General features: G+C 43.7%; 1 protein-coding gene across 7 annotated transcripts in view; it reads right to left on the bottom strand.

Moving 5' to 3' along the window:
* Positions 1-16,069, bottom strand: part of LOC121567306 (segment polarity protein dishevelled homolog DVL-3-like) — a 73,042-nt gene extending 56,973 nt beyond the window's left edge. For all 7 annotated transcript variants that reach the window (XM_045218305.1, XM_045218310.1, XM_045218324.1 and 4 more), the window contains exon 1: positions 15,555-16,069. In XM_045218305.1, the coding sequence (XP_045074240.1) occupies positions 15,555-15,715 (161 nt within the window). In that variant the 5' untranslated portion in view covers positions 15,716-16,069. The remainder of the gene's footprint in view (positions 1-15,554) is intronic.
* Between the last annotated feature and the right edge of the window lie 708 nt (positions 16,070-16,777).

Genomic DNA, 16,777 nt, shown 5'->3' with positions numbered 1-16,777 from the left:
ACACTCTCTATATATAAAAATAGATAAATAAGTAGTTTAGTAAGTGATACAGAAAGACATACTTCTGCAATAGTGCATTTGTATGCACTCCTGATTTACATACACTACAATATAGTGCAGTTTACAGTACCAGTAGGCTAGTAGCATAGCATTGTACTGTAAGCATCAGCGCTGAAAGTGTCTGAGTGTACACTTACTTGCACATACTGAAATCATAGATCTTTGACCCTTTCTGAGTTGTGCTCAAATGGTAATATGTACACTTACTTCATGCATACCCTGTTGCGCTGGAGGACATGGTCAATGGTAGAAAGGCTGGCACTGTTGATTCCTTCAAAGTTTACATTGTGTTCAACAACTCTGCTGTATTTCACGCAGTCGGATGGCATTGTTTTGAAGGACCATATCAAAAATGAGAGCCTCTTGCTGTTGGGAGAACATAGCAGGCCTTCCACCCTCATGTGGTAGTCTTGCAATTCTACAAAAAGGGAAAATGCCCTTACAAACGTATACATACAGTAAAAATAGTAATGGACATTACTTCTACATGTAAAATATTGTATGGTAAGAATTGTATTGACAAAGTGATGTAATGAATCAAATGTATACAGTAAACTTTCAATTACCAAAATAAAAAGAAACAATGACCTGTTCTCTTCTCTGAATGTCCTGATTATGGTGGCCACAGAGAATCTGCTCAAATTGGGTTGTACTCTTTGTCCTGCTTCCCTCATTGTCATTCCATGAACAACAACATGGTCTATCACAGTTGCTCAAATTTCTTCTGAAATTACTGTTCTTGGTCTTGCTCTTCCTCGTCCTCGTACTCTTCCTCCTCGTCCACCACCTCTTACACGTACTCTTCCTCTGCCTCTCAGATTGTTTCCATCCATTGTTGGTATCAACATTCAATGCACCTGTGCACTCTGAACTGGCTTATAATGGGCTCCCGAGTGGCGCAGCGGTCTAAGGCACTGCATCTCAGTGCTTGAGGCGTCACTACAGACCCCCTGGTTCGATTCCAGGCTGTATCACAACCGGCCGTGATTGGGAGTCCCATAGGGCGGCGCATAATTGGCCCAGCGTCGTCCGGGTTTGGCCGGTGTAGGCCGTCATTGTAAATAAGAATTTGTTCTTAACTGACTTGCCTAGTTAAATAAAGGTTAAATTAAAAAATATATATATATATATTCTGTACAACTGGTTTGATCACATCATTAGAAACAAGTGTCAACAGTTTGGAGTGGTTGTGTGTAAACAATGACAACTGTGTTGTAGTTGTGTTCCACTTTTGCCGCCTGTGTTTACCATTTTGTAACACAAGTGCATCACAGTGCGAAATGTGTTTTAGTGAGTGAGAATGTGTTTAGAGTTTTGCAAAAAGAGCGATTGATTCGACAAATGGGTTTAGACCACTGAGCATTTGGTTCAGAGAATGGGGTTTAGTGTTTTAGCAATTCAGAAAAACTAATAATAATAATATATACCATTTAGTAGCTGTTTCCCAAAGTGACCTACAGTAGCGCATGCATACATTTTGGTATTGGGTGGCCCCGGCAGGAATCGAACATACGATCCTGGCGTTGCAAGCGCCATGCTCTACCAACTGAGCCACACAGGACAGCGTGATATGGGTTGTTTGACTGGTTAATCTATCCAGCCCTGCAGGTGCAGACTGCTCCATTGATGTGGCAAAGCAGTGAAGCTCTAATAAACGAGGCCCTGCATCTTCATAGACCTCCCTGATTAGATTTACTACAGACAAATAAGAGGGATTCTGCTCTGGACACACACGGATGGAGAGAGGGAGGAGGGAAGAGCTAGGAAAAAGAGGGAGGATGAAAGAGAGAGACATGAGGGATGGGAAAGAGAGCAGGGGGGAAGGGATGGAGGTGAAAGGAAGGGAGGGTAATAATCTCAGAGGTTCAGAGTCGGCATCCTGTTTTCTTCCCAGGAATAAACAACACAAATAGGACCGAGAGACCGATTAAATATCCACAGAGACCAGACACACACAGACAAAGAGAGCTAACATATTCCCCAGTACATGCGCACACATCTAATATGCAAATAGTCTCAAGTAGACCAAGAAGAAAGAGGGGAAGACAGGAAAATAAAACAGGAAGAAGGGAGGAAAGTAGGTCAGCTTCCTGAGAGAGAGAGAGAGAGAGAGAGAGAGAGAGAGAGAGAGAGCAGAGACGAGACAGAGACAGAGACAGAGACAGAGACAGAGACGAGACAGAGACAGAGAGAGAGAGAGAGAGAGAGAGAGAGAGAGAGAGAGAGAGACAGAGAGAGAGAGAGAGAGAGAGAGAGAGAGAGAGAGAGAGAGAGAGAGAGAGAGAGAGAGAGAGAGAGAGAGAGAGAGAGAGAGAGAGAGAGAGAGAGAGAGAGAGAGAGAAAAGAGCTTTCCAATTCCACCTCAGATCAGTTAGTGCCAGACTGACCACTCTGCTCCGCTACACACACACACACACACACACACACACACACACACACACACACACACACACACACACACACACACACACACACACACACACACACACACACCACACACACACACACACACACACACACACACACACACACACACACACACACACACACACACACACACACCACACACACACACCACACACACACACACACACACACCACACACACACACACACACACACACACACCACACACACACACACACACACACACAAACAAACAGTATCCACTACTATAGAAACAGACGTACCCGGTTGGGGGTCTGGAGCGGTAGGGTGAGGATCTGGTGGTCCACACCAGGCTTCTGTTTACATAACATCCTCCAATGCATCCTTCAGTCCTCCTCCCTTCCTTAAAGTAACCACTGATCTAACACGATTGGATAGGTGAGAGCAAGGATATCCTTTCATAGCTTCCACCAATCCGTCCAGTCAGTGATCAGTGATTACTTCAAGGAAAGGAGGAATAGCACAAGAATTCTGCCTATCAGCACAGGTCTGCAGCAGAAGCAGCATCTGCCTATTGTCATATGTATTAAATAGAGTTCACACGTTCACACCACCTTTTCTCATGTGAGGAGAATAACATGTTGTTTTCACCTCACAAGTGAATTGTAGTTTCACATGTGAAATCGCAAGTTCACATGTGAAAAACATTGACATGTGAAAATCAAATTTGCAGTTTTACATGTGAGAAACATTCATATGTGAAAATCTAACTTTCACATGTGAAATTGCAAGTTCACATGTGGGGGTGAAATACTGTTATTCTCCTCACATGTAAAAAGGGTGTGTGAACATGTTCCAGTAGCAATGTTTCCACATGCTGTAAAAAGGTTACTTTTTACCTGAGTATAATAATTCAAGTGCATTAAAAATATGTATTTCTTATTTCTGAGCCATCCACTTCATTACTAGTGTCTTCCTCCATGGTGTTACATTGATATACATGTACAGTGCATTCGGAAAGTATTCAGACCACTTGACTTTTTCCACATTTTGTTACGTTACAGCATTATTCTAAAATTGATTAAATAGTTTTTTTCCCCTCATAAATCTACACACAATACCCCATAATGACAAAGCAAAATTATAAATAAAATAAAACTGAAATATAACATTTACATACAGTACCAGTCAAAAGTTTGGACACACCTACTCATTCAAGGGTTTTTCTTTATTTTTACTATTTTCTACATTGTAGAATATTAGGGAAGACATCAAAACTATGAAATAACACATATGGAATCATTGAAGAATATTTTATATTCTAAATAGATCACTAACAGTGTCACCAGCAAGCCACCTCCACACCATCAAACCTCCTCCTCCATGCTTCACAGTTGGAACCACCCATGTGGAGATAATCCGTTCACCTACTCTGCGTCTCACAAAGATATGGCGGTTGGAACCAAAAATCTAACATTTGGACTCATCAGACCAAAGGACAGATTTCCACCGGTCTAATGTCCATTGCTCGTGTTTCTTGGCCCAAGCATGTCTCTTCTTATTATTCGTGTCCTTTAGTAGTGGTTTCTTTGCAGCAATTTGACCATGAAGGCCTGATTCACGCAGTCTCCTCTGAACAGTTGATGTTGAGATGTGTCTGTTCCTTGAAGTCTGTGAAGCATTTATTTGGGCTACAATCTGAGGTGCAGATAACTCTAATGAACTTATCCTCTGCAGCAGAGGTAACTCTGGGTCTTTCCTTTCTTGTGGCAGTCCTCATGAGAGCCAGTTTCATCATAGCGCTTGATGGTTTTTGCGACTGCACTTTCACAAAGTTCTTCAAATTTTCCGGATTTACTGACCTTCAGGTCTTACAGTAATGATGGACTGTAGTTTCTCTTTGCTTATTTGAGCTGTTCTTGCCATAATATGGACTTGGTCTTTTACCAAATAGGGCTATGTTCTGTATACCACCCCTACCTTGTCACAACACAACTGATTGGCTCAAACGCATTAAGAAGGAAAGAAATTCCACAAATTAACTTTTAACAAGGCACACCTGTTAATTGAAATGCATTCCAGGTGACTACCTCATGAAGCTGGTTGAGAGAATGCCAAGAGTGTGCAAAGCTGTCATCAAGGCAAAGGGTGGCTATTTGAAGAATCTCAAATATAACATATATTTTGATTTGTTTAACACTTTTTTGGTTACTACATGATTCCATGTGTTATTTCATAGTTTTGATGTCTTCACTATTCTTCTACAATGTAGTAAAAATTAAGAAAAACACTTGAATGAGTAGGGGTGTCCAAACGTTTGACTGGTAGTGTAAGTATTCAGACCCTTTAAAACTCAGTGTCACGATCGCTTAAGGAGGGAGACCAAGGCGCAGCGTTGCGGGTGAACATATTTATATTTATTGTCTAGATCACACGATCAAAACAAAGAACGAAACGTGAAGTCCTTCGATACACAACCAAAAGGAACAAGAAACCACAAAACACAAAGTGCAAGACAAACAGTTAAATATGGCTCCCAATCAGAGACACCCAGCTGACACTCGTTGCCTCTGATTGGGAGTCACTCAGACCAACATAGAAAATTAAACATAGACTTACACACCCTGGCTCAACATAACATAGTCCCCAGAGCCAGGGCGTGACAGTACCCCCAAAGGCGCGGACTCCGGCCGCGCAAACAACCACAACAGGGGAGGGACCGGGTGGGCACTCCGCCTCGGCGGCGGATCCGGCTCCGGACATGACCCAGGCACGGGTTGTGCTGGACTGACGACGCACACCCCCTGGCTTGCTGCGTGGAGGAGGAACAGGCCGGACCGGGCTGACGAGCGCACCCTGACTTGGTGCAGGGAGCAGGAATGAGCCGGACCGGGCTGACGACGCGCACCACTGACCCGGTGCGGGGAGCTTGGACGGGCGGACCGGGCTGTCGACGCCGCACCACAGACTTGGTGCGGAGAGCAGGAACGGGCCGGACAGGGCTGACGAAAACGCACCATAGACTTGGTGCGGAGAGCAGGCACGGGCCGTGCCGGACTGACGACGCACACCACTGGCTTGGTGCGGGAAGCTTGGATGGGCCGGACTGGGCTGGCGACGCGCACCACAGACTTGGTGCGGAGAGCAGGAACGGGCCGGGCTGGGCTGTCGACGCACACCGTAGGTTTGGTGCGGGGAGCAGGAATAGACCGGGCTGGGCTGGCGACGCACACCGTAGGCTTTGTGCGTGGAGCAGGGACAGGCCGGGCTGGGCTGTCGACGCACACCACTGACTTGGTGGGAATGGCAGGAACAGGCCGGGCTGGGCTGACGACGCGCACCACTGACTTGGTGGGAATGGCAGGAACAGGCCGGGCCGGGCTGACGACGCGCACCACTGACTTGGTGGGAATGGCAGGAACAGGCCGGGCTGGGCTGACGACGCGCACCACTGACTTGGTGGGAATGGCAGGAACAGGCCGGGCTGGGCTGACGACGCGCACCACTGACTTGGTGGGAATGGCAGGAACAGGCCGGACCGTACTGGGGGGACACACCACTGGCCCCACGCAGGGATCAGGAACGGGCCGGACCGGACTGGTAACACACCCCAGTACCTCTCGCCGTGCCTCCACACTTTCCCTCTCCTCTGTGCCCAGTGGCCCCCCTAACCTGGCGGCCTTCTCTGCCAACGCTTTGCACCGCTCTAACCCGTACACCTGCTGCCCCGACGTCGTGAGCCCCCCCCTAAAAATTTCCTGGGGGTCTCTCCTCCCTCTTGCCAGACTCGCAATCATCTCCTCCCACGTCCATCCTCTCTCCTCGTCACGCTGCTTGATCCAGTCGAGGTTGCCACGGAGATCTGCCAGCGATGGCTCCTGAACACGCTGCTTGGTCTGGTTAAGGTGGTTTCTTCTGTCACGATCGCTTAAGGAGGGAGACCAAGGCGCAGCGTTGCGGGTGAACATATTTATATTTATTGTCTAGATCACACGATCAAAACAAAGAACGAAACGTGAAGTCCTTCGATACACAACCAAAAGGAACAAGAAACCACAAAACACAAAGTGCAAGACAAACAGTTAAATATGGCTCCCAATCAGAGACACCCAGCTGACACTCGTTGCCTCTGATTGGGAGTCACTCAGACCAACATAGAAAATTAAACATAGACTTACACACCCTGGCTCAACATAACATAGTCCCCAGAGCCAGGGCGTGACACTCAGTACTTTGTTGAAGCACCTTTGTCAGCGATTACAGCCTCGAGTCTCCTTGGGTATGACGCTACAAGCTTGGCACACCTTTATTTGGGGAAATCCTCCCATTCTTTTCTGCAGATCCTCTCAAACTCTGTCAGGTTGGATGGGGAGTGTTGCTGCACAGCTATTTTCAGGTCTCTCCAGAGATGTTTGATTGGGTTCAAGTCCGGGCTCTGGCTGGGCCCCTCAAGGACATTCAGAGACACTCCTGTGTTGTCTTTGCTGTGTGCATAGGGTCGTTGTCCTGTTGGAAGGTGAATCTTAGCCCCAGTCTGAGGTCCTGAGCGCTATGGAGCAGGTTGTCATCAAGGATCTCTCTGTACTTTGCTCCGTTCATCTTTCCCTCGATCCTGACTAGTCTCCCAGTCCCTGCCACTGAAAAACATCCCAAGAGCATGATGCTGCCACCACCATGCTTCACAGTAGGGATGGTGCCAGGTTTCCTCCAGACGTGACGCTTGGCATTCAGGCCAAAGAGTTCAATCTTGTTTCTCATGGTCTGAGTACTTTAGGTGCCTTTTGGCAAACTCCAAGCAGGCTGTCATGTGCCTTTTACTGAGGAGTGGCTTCCGTCTGGCCACTCTACCATACAGGCCTGATTGGTGGAGTGCTGCAGAGATGGTTGTCCTTCTGGAAGGTTCTCCTATCTCCACAGAGGAACTCTGGAGCTCTGTCAGAGTGACCATCGGGTTCTTGGTCACCTCCCTGACCAAGGCCCTTCTCCCCCTATTGCTCAGTTTGGCAGGGAGGCCAGCTCTAGGAAGAGTCTTGGTGGTTCCAAACTTCTTCCATTTAAGAATGATGGAGGCCACTGTGATCTTGGGGACCTTCAATGCTGCAGACATTTTTTGGTACCCTTCCCCAGATCTGTGCCTTGACCAAATCCTGTCTCAGAGCTCTATGGACAATTCCTTCAACCTCATGGCTTGGTTTTTATCTCTGACATGCACTGTGAACTGTGGGACCTTATATAGAAAAGTGTGTGCCTTTCCAAATCATGTCCAATCATTTGAATTTAGCACAGGCGGACTCTAATGAAGTTGTAGAAACATCTCAAGGATGATCAATGGAAACAGGATGCACCTGAGCTCAATTTCGAGTCTCATAGCAAAGGGTCTGAATACTTATGTAAATAAGGTATTTTTATTTTTTTCTAATAACCTGTTTTCTCTTCATCATTATGGGGTATTGTGTGTAGATTGATAAGGAAAAAAATGTATTTAATCAATTTTAGAATAAGGCTGTAACGTAACAAAATGTGGAAAAGGTCAAGGGGTCTGAATACTTTCCAAATGCACTGTATACTTAGCGCTACCACTAGGGAGAGGCATTTGGAGTGTTACTGCTGCAGGCGCATGCATGCCTCTCTTTGTATGTTGGCTCGTGACCGTTAGAAGAAGTCCAGTGAAAAGCTCTGTGTATCCTTATTTTTTATCCTGTTTTCCGGTTTGTATGCATGGTTATGTTTTCATAATCTAGAAATAAGTACTTTACACCACTGTAAACGTGTAAAGTATAAATACTTTAAAGTACTAGTTTTTTGGGGTATCTGTACTTTACTTTACTATTTATAACTTTGATTACTTTTACTTCACTACATTCCTAAAGAAAATAATGTACTTTTTACTCTATACATTTTCCCTGACACCTAAAAGTACTCTTTACATTTTGAATGCTTAGCAGGACAGGAAAATTATGTTTCAGTGTTAGAGTGTGCCCCTGGCATTAAAAAACAAAACAAGAAAATGGTGCTGTCTGGTTTGCTTAATATAAGGAATTTTTAATTATTTATACTTTTACTTTTGATACTTAAGTATATTTTTTAAATTACATTTACTTTTGATACTTAAGCATATTTAAAATCAAATACTTTTAGACTTTTACTCAAGTAGAATTTTACTGGTTGACTTTCACTTTTACTTGAGTCATTTTCTATTAAGCTATCTTAACTTTTACTCAAATTTGAAGATTGGTTACTTTTTCCACCACTGCACGTTTAACTAAACTGTGTTGAGTTTTCTAGTAATTTTGAGGTACAGTGGGGGAAAAAAGTATTTAGTCAGCCACCAATTGTGCAAGTTCTCCCACTTAAAAAGATGAGAGAGGCCTGTAATTTTCATCATAGGTACACGTCAACTATGACAGACAAAATGAGAAAAAAAAATTCCAGAAAATCACATTGTAGGATTTTTTATGAATTTATTTGCAAATGATGGTGGAAAATAAGTATTTGGTCAATAACAAAAGTTTCTCAATACTTTGTTATATACCCTTTGTTGGCAATGACACAGGTCAAACGTTTTCTGTAAGTCTTCACAAGGTTTTCACACACTGTTGCTGGTATTTTGGCCCATTCCTCCATGCAGATCTCCTCTAGAGCAGTGATGTTTTGGGGCTGTCGCTGGGCAACACAGACTTTCAACTCCCTCCAAAGATTTTCTATGGGGTTGAGATCTGGAGACTGGCTAGGCCACTCCAGGACCTTGAAATGCTTCTTACGAAGCCACTCCTTCGTTGCCCGAACGGTGTGTTTGGGATCATTGTCATGCTGAAAGACCCAGCCACGTTTCATCTTCAATGCCCTTGCTGATGGAAGGAGGTTTTCACTCAAAATCTCACGATACATGGCCCCATTCATTCTTTCCTTTACACGGATCAGTCGTCCTGGTCCCTTTGCAGAAAAACAGCCCCAAAGCATGATGTTTCCACCCCCATGCTTCACAGTAGGTATGGTGTTCTTTGGATGCAACTCAGCATTCTTTGTCCTCCAAACACGAAGAGTTGAGTTTTTACCAAAAAGTTATATTTTGGTTTCATCTGACCATATGACATTCTCCCAATCCTCTTCTGGATCATCCAAATGCACTCTAGCAAACTTCAGACGGGCCTGGACATGTACTGGCTTAAGGAGGGGGACACGTCTGGCACTGCAGGATTTGAGTCCCTGGCTGCGTAGTGTGTTACTGATGGTAGGCTTTGTTACTTTGGTCCCAGCTCTCTGCAGGTCATTCACTAGGTCCCCCCGTGTGGTTCTGGGATTTTTGCTCACCGTTCTTGTGATCATTTTGACCCCACGGGGTGAAATCTTGCATGGAGCCCCAGATCGAGGGAGATTATCAGTGGTCTTGTATGTCTTCCATTTCCTAATAATTGCTCCCACAGTTGATTTCTTCAAACCAAGCTGCTTACCTATTGCAGATTCAGTCTTCCCAGCCTGGTGCAGGTCTACAATTTTGTTTCTGGTGTCCTTTGACAGCTCTTTGGTCTTGGCCAAAGTGGAGTTTGGAGTGTGACTGTTTGAGGTTGTGGACAGGTGTCTTTTATACTGATAACAAGTTCAAACAGGTGCCATTAATACAGGTAACGAGTGGAGGACAGAGGAGCCTCTTAAAGAAGAAGTTACAGGTCTGTGAGAGCCAGAAATATTGCTTGTTTGTAGGTGACCAAATACTTATTTTCCACCATAATTTGCAAATAAATTCATTAAAAATCCTACAATGTGATTTTCTGGATTTTTTTTTCTCAATTTGTCTGTCATAGTTGACGTGTACCTATGATAAAAATTACAGGCCTCTCTCATATTTTCAAGTGGGAGAACTTGCACAATTGGTGGCTGACTAAATACTTTTTTTCCCCACTGTATTTTGTTGTGTCGAGATTTGGAAGGTTTACCGACAAATGTGTTGTTTCCATCAGGCCTGTTGTGAAATGTTTTATCCGACATGTACTTTACTCGCATAAAACGGTTGGATGGAAAGCTGGTTAGTAATGTCCTTTATTTGCAGTATAATTTGTCACTGTTAGAATTAGGCCACGGCAGTTTGTAAAAAAAGAGCAATAGGCTTATGACGTCGCGCTCCTATCGCATAGCAATACTGAGGCCTATACATACTGTGAAATATTTTACATAAGCTACCGGTCTATTTACTGTGTTGGCAGAATAAAAAAAATACAATATTTACTAATTTATGCTGTATTTGGAAGGACTGTGACAGTTTCTGAAAGAGAAAACAATGGACCTGTCAGCAGAACATTGTGGACCTGTCAGCAGAACATCGTGGACCTGTCAGCAGAACATTGTGGACCTGTCAGCAGAACATTGTGGACCTGTCAGTAAAACATTGTGGACCTGTCAGTAAAACATTGTGGACCTGTCAGCAGAACATTGTGGACCTGTCAGCAGAACATTTGAATTCAACACATTTTTGCATTGACTTTCTCCCCAACCGAAATATGCTGGACTGCCCGCAAATTGTAAAACATTGTCTAGGCTACTCAAAAAAATTGAAATTACAGTAGGCTACATACAATAGTAGCATTCATACTTCAAAGGAAAATATCAACTGTCTTGATGTTCACCTGTTAAATATGTCTGTAGGCTATAAAACTGCGCTGCCTATCACATACAGCAAAACGTGGACGTCTATTTTAATATATCCTTTAAAAAAACACCATCACAAAGAAATCCATTAATAATTTGTTTTAGGCAGGTCCTAAGAAACATTATAAGACTAATAAAATGTAATTTCAAAAGAACAGAATGGCCTATTTAGAGTTTAATTATAGTACTGATCTGTGCAGCCTGTAGGCTACATGGCTGTGCCATGCACATGAAATCAATAGTTATTTTGTTCATTAAACAGACAAGACACACTTAGGCTACCCTGATCACAGTCAACACGCATAGATTCTACAGTAAGCTAAGAATATAAAAAGCGATCTTTTGAAACAAAGCCCAAGGCAAGCCCATGCTTTTTTAAATCCATGTTTCATCTCTTTCCTACCCTCACTCTGCTTTGTTAGGGAGCAGGCATAGGGTCTAACATTAAGAGCACCTTCATCATGACACCGATAGAAAATAATAGCAATCTATATTTTCAAAAGCATGCGAGTCTCTTGTTCATACTTCACAACATCACAGGCTTTTGGAGTTGCCTATATGCGATCGAGCAAAATAATAGGCCTACACTTGATTTAGGCTACATTATAGCATGCTAGTTTCTGATCAGTGATAGATGAACACTTGATTTAGGCTACATTATTGCATGCTAAATGTTCCTGATCAGTAATAGATTAACACTTGATTTAGGCTACATTATAGCATGCTAAATGTTTCTGATCAGTGATTGATGAACACTTGATTTAGGCTACATTATTGCATGCTAAATGTTCCTGATCAGTGATAGATGAACACTTGATTTAGGCTACATTATAGCATGCTAAATGTTCATGATCAGTGATAGATGAACACTTGATTTAGGCTACATTATAGCATGCTAAATGTTCCTGATCAGTGATAGATGAGCAAACAAATAGATGAGCTAAACCACCTCCACTTATTTGCCCAGCCAGAGAATTAAGCAAATATACCCTACAGACTGAAATTCAGTGAAACAAAATCACATTGATTGATTAAGACAAGTCACAGGCTTTTGGTCGAGTAGGCCTGGGTTACTAAGAGACTGTGAGTGAAGAGCAAAATAATCCACGTTAAACTACACAACATGCTAACAAAATGTGCTAATAAATTAGCCATCTAGACAAGATGATCATGAGCAGCTTCACCTCCACTTAGCTAACATTTCTATAGCCTAATCAATATCCAAACGGAGATTCAGTGAAAATAAAAATCTGACATTGATTGATTTATCAAGAGTCCCCACGCTTGTCTCAAAGCAGTAATAGTTAACCACACGCGGGTAGGCTAGGCTAATGCTTCAAATGTATTCTAACAATTAGATGACTTTAGGCGTTTCAGTAAGCAACAATTTGATGCCTTCCAATGCAATAGCCAAATGTATTCCAATATTTTCTTCATTCAGTGATATTTATTCCCACAATAATTCTTTATGGATCCATCCAGCTGTGGTTAAGAAAACAGTGCATGTGGTGGGCTAAGCGAAGAGGGTGAAGTTTAGAACTGCCACTAGATAACACTGCCACAAAGTCAAAACAGCTTTCCCATTTTGACAACAGATGCTGCTCCAGCGGAAGAAATCAATAGGCGAATATCACAGTCAATCACAACACTGGCGGGTAAGTAATACTGTGAAACACTATCATTCCACTATTACTGCAGATATATTATGGACATTTTCTGAAATTACAATGCATAAATTCCAAAATAATCCTATCTGTAGCACCTTTAAGAGCGTAGTGTGTGCCAATGCTGCCTTAGCATTACGGCTAATGGCAGAACTTCACCGCAATCGTGACTAGGTCAGTTTGCGGAAATAAAAGTTTAGGCTTTGATACCAGCAACGCCTTTGAGATATAAAGTAAAGGTGGAAAAAAGTTGGCGGGATGCTAAAGTTGGCGGGAAAACGTATTGGTTTGAAAGGTGTATTACTGTATACCATTTAAGTCAATATTGTATTCACATCTGTGTGAAGCCTTATTTCATTACATTTACATTGCATACTGTAGTATTCAGACTCTTTACTCAGTACTTTGTTGAAGCACCTTTGGCAGTGATTATAGCCTCGAGTCTTCTTGGGTATGACGCTACAAGCTTGGCACACCTATATTTGGGGAGTTTCTCCCATTCTTCTCTGCAGATTTTTCTCAAGCTCTATCAGATTGGATGGGGAGCGTCGTTGCACAGCTATTTTCAGGTCTCTCCAGAGACCGGACTCTGGCTGGGCCACTCGAGTCCGGCCTCTGGCTGGGCCACTCACATTCAGAGACTTGTCCCAAAGCCACTCCTGTGTTGTCTTGGCTGTGTGCTTACGGTCTTGTCCTGTTGGAAAGTGAACCTTCGCCCCAGTCTGAGGTCCTGAGCGCTCTGGAGCAGGTTTTCATCAAGGATCTCTCTGTACTTTGCTCCGTTCATCTTTCCCTTGATCCTGACTAGTCTCCCAGTCCCTGCCGCTGAAAAACATCCCCACAGCATGATGCTGCCACCACCATGCTTCACCGTAGGTATGGTGCAAGGTTTCTTCCAGACGTGACGCTTGGCATTCAGGCCAAAGAGTTCAATCTTGTTTCTCATGGTCTGAGTACTTTAGGTGCCTTTTGGCAAACTCCAAGCGGGCTGTCATGTGCCTTTTACTGAGGACTGGCTTCCGTCTGGCCACTCTACCATACAGGCCTGATTGGTGGAGTGCTGCAGAGATGGTTGTCCTTCTGGAAGGTTCTCCTATCTCCACAGAGGAACTCTGGAGCTCTGTCAGAGTGACCATCGGGTTCTTGGTCACCTCCCTGACCAAGGCCCTTCTCCCCCTATTGCTCAGTTTGGCAGGGAGGCCAGCTCTAGGAAGAGTCTTGGTGGTTCCAAACTTCTTCCATTTAAGAATGATGGAGGCCACTGTGTTCTTGGGGACCTTCAATGCTGCAGACATTTTTTGGTACCCTTCCCCAGATCCGTGCCTCAACACAATCCGGTCTCAGAGCTCTACGGACAATTCCTTCGACCTCATGGCTTGGTTTATGCTCTGACATGCACTGTCAACTGTGGGACATTATATAGACAGGTGTGTGCCTTTCCAAATCATGTCCAATCAATTGAATTTACCACAGGTGGAATCCAATCAAGCTGTAGAAACAGCTCAATGATAATCAATGGAAACAGGATGCACCTGAGCTCAATTTCGAGTCTCATAGCAAAGGGTCTGAGTACTTATGTAAATATGGTATTTCTAATTTAAATTGTTAATACACTTCCAAAAAGTAAAAAAATCTGTTTTCGCTTCGTCATTATGGGGTATTGTGTGTAGATTGATGAGGATTTTTATTTATTTAATCAATTTTAGAATAAGGCTGTAACGTAACAAAATGTGGAAAAAGTCAAGAGGTCTGAATACTTTCCGAATGCACTGTACACTGCTGGGCAGAAGAAGGATGAAACCATACCACTTGCTGGCCACACTTTGTCTAGCCTGTGTGTGTGTGTGTCTTGGTGTCAACCATGACTAGGGTAATCCCAATCCCTATCCACAATGTTTCCAAGTCCAACATTCTAGAAGCTACAAAGTAGCCATCAGCACAGATCACAAAATGTATTTTATCTCTCTCCAACACATTCAAGCTCTCTCTCACACACACTATAATGACGGTTGAATTTGTTAGGGCAAGGAGATTAAACCTCATTTTCTGTTGATCACAAAAGAGCCTGGCACGTCAACCTTCTCCATGGTCCCCTTCTAGCCTCCATTTTCAAGAAAAACTAAGGCCGCGGGAATGGACAATATCATGTTCATCCTCTGCCAAGCATTTTATTTGACTACTGTTAAATCAGTCTCTACAGAACACGGAACAGTAAAATCTGCCAACTCAGACACAGACAATACCCTCAGTAAATCAGAGTACGGGGAGAACTAGGATTTCCACTAGATATCACAGCCACAAAGTGAAAATTCGTAAAGCCTTGGAAACCATCAACACCTCCTATGTGGCATAAACAGAAAAGCACCCGTTTGGAACAACTCGGTCCCTCCTGAAAATATCTGACTTCCAACCGCACAACTGCCCCCCACCCCTTCTCCTCAGTGCTGCCAATAACCTGAGTCCTCCATTTCCAAAATGGACGCTCTTGATATATCAAATAAACTACAATCTATCCCATTTGATCAGATCGGATAACATATTTGTAGCCTTTTCAAAACACTGGTGGGAAAGCTATTTACTGTATTTGAGCAATGCGTAAAGGTGCCCTGAAAGTCCTAGGCTATCAAGTGACATTGACAGGAAAGGCAGGGCTCAGAGAATCAGTCCGGGAATATAAAATCCCAGTGTCTACGCAACTGTATCAATAACAGGAAAGATAAATACACCACTTCTACGCCCCATATTTATATGGAAGAGCAGCAAAATAAGTTACTTTGCCCATTTTGCACAATGGTCTTACCCGAAATCATCGTCCATAGATTTGAAGAAAAATGTATAGTTGGGTTTATTGAGGACATTTTTGAAGTCGGCAAGAGTAACCCTGTCCGCAGCGATGGGCAACTTGACCAGGTACGGAGTTTCCTGGTCGTCCAAATGATAGATAATTTTGGTCTCCCCCATGGCGAACCGCTGGGGAGGGTAAGTCCGGTTACATCCAGCCCCGGGTCCGCTCTCTGGCTCCCTGGCGCTGGGTATTCCACAGTGTCTCCTCTTGCCTGTATCCCGGCTGTTGTCAACTCTTCGCTCCGCTGCGCTTGAGGCGGACCCTGCACGACGCCAACTGCGGACTGATGTGTCCTAATAAAATACGTTTTAAGACAAATCTACAGTTAGAATTTGGTATTATTTTTGTTCGTTGCAGTCTCTCATCCCAAAAGAAGGGAATTGGGTTAATTTGCGCCTGTTATGAGCCTCGGATTGCCTCTATATCGGTGGACACCGTTTTCCCTGCTCGTTGTAACAGCTGTCCGCCGATGTGGGAGAATAGCCCTCCTATCGACATTCCAATGAAACTCCCTCTAGAGGACTGGGAAGGAAATGAACAAGAAATTTGAGAAATACAATTTGATTTGAACTCTTGAAGATTTAGGAAAATACGGATAGATTTGTATCATGTAGGCTATAAGGAAAAACGTATTAGCCTACAAGTAATGGCATTTGTCGGTCTGTTGTTAGATCATGTGCAATGTGTTTGGTGTCAAGGTTAGGTTGGCATCCCTCTCATCAGATAGACCAGGGCCCTTTCCGATAGCGATGGCACTTGTTCCAACAGCTGAAGATGTAACATGCGTTTCCCAAAACACCACGCAGAGAGAACGTTTGTTAAGTGCGTCTTTGGAGCATGTGTCGATGCAGAAAAGGATTGAAAGAAAGCCAGCGCTGCTCTCGGATAAGTTTTCTATATTAAATTATTTCTACATTAAAATATTATTATTTCACAATACTCACAACGGATCAGTTACTAGAGAGCAGTAGCGATGCGTGGGTAAAATCACTGGGGAAGCCAAGCCCCCCAAAAAGCCATATTACAACAACCTATGTGTTGTCATAATTGCGTTGTTTGCTCTATAACCCGTTAGTTCATATGCCTTGTGACCATGATATATACACTACATGACCAAAAGTATGTGCACACCTACTCGTCGAACATCTCATTCCAAAATCATGGGCATTAATATGGAG

This window comes from Coregonus clupeaformis, chromosome 6 (assembly GCF_020615455.1).
Source record: "Coregonus clupeaformis isolate EN_2021a chromosome 6, ASM2061545v1, whole genome shotgun sequence".
In the NCBI taxonomy this organism is placed as follows: domain Eukaryota; kingdom Metazoa; phylum Chordata; class Actinopteri; order Salmoniformes; family Salmonidae; genus Coregonus; species Coregonus clupeaformis.
The sequence above is the reverse complement of the archived record's forward strand: the minus strand, read 5'-3'. Positions and strand labels throughout refer to the sequence as shown.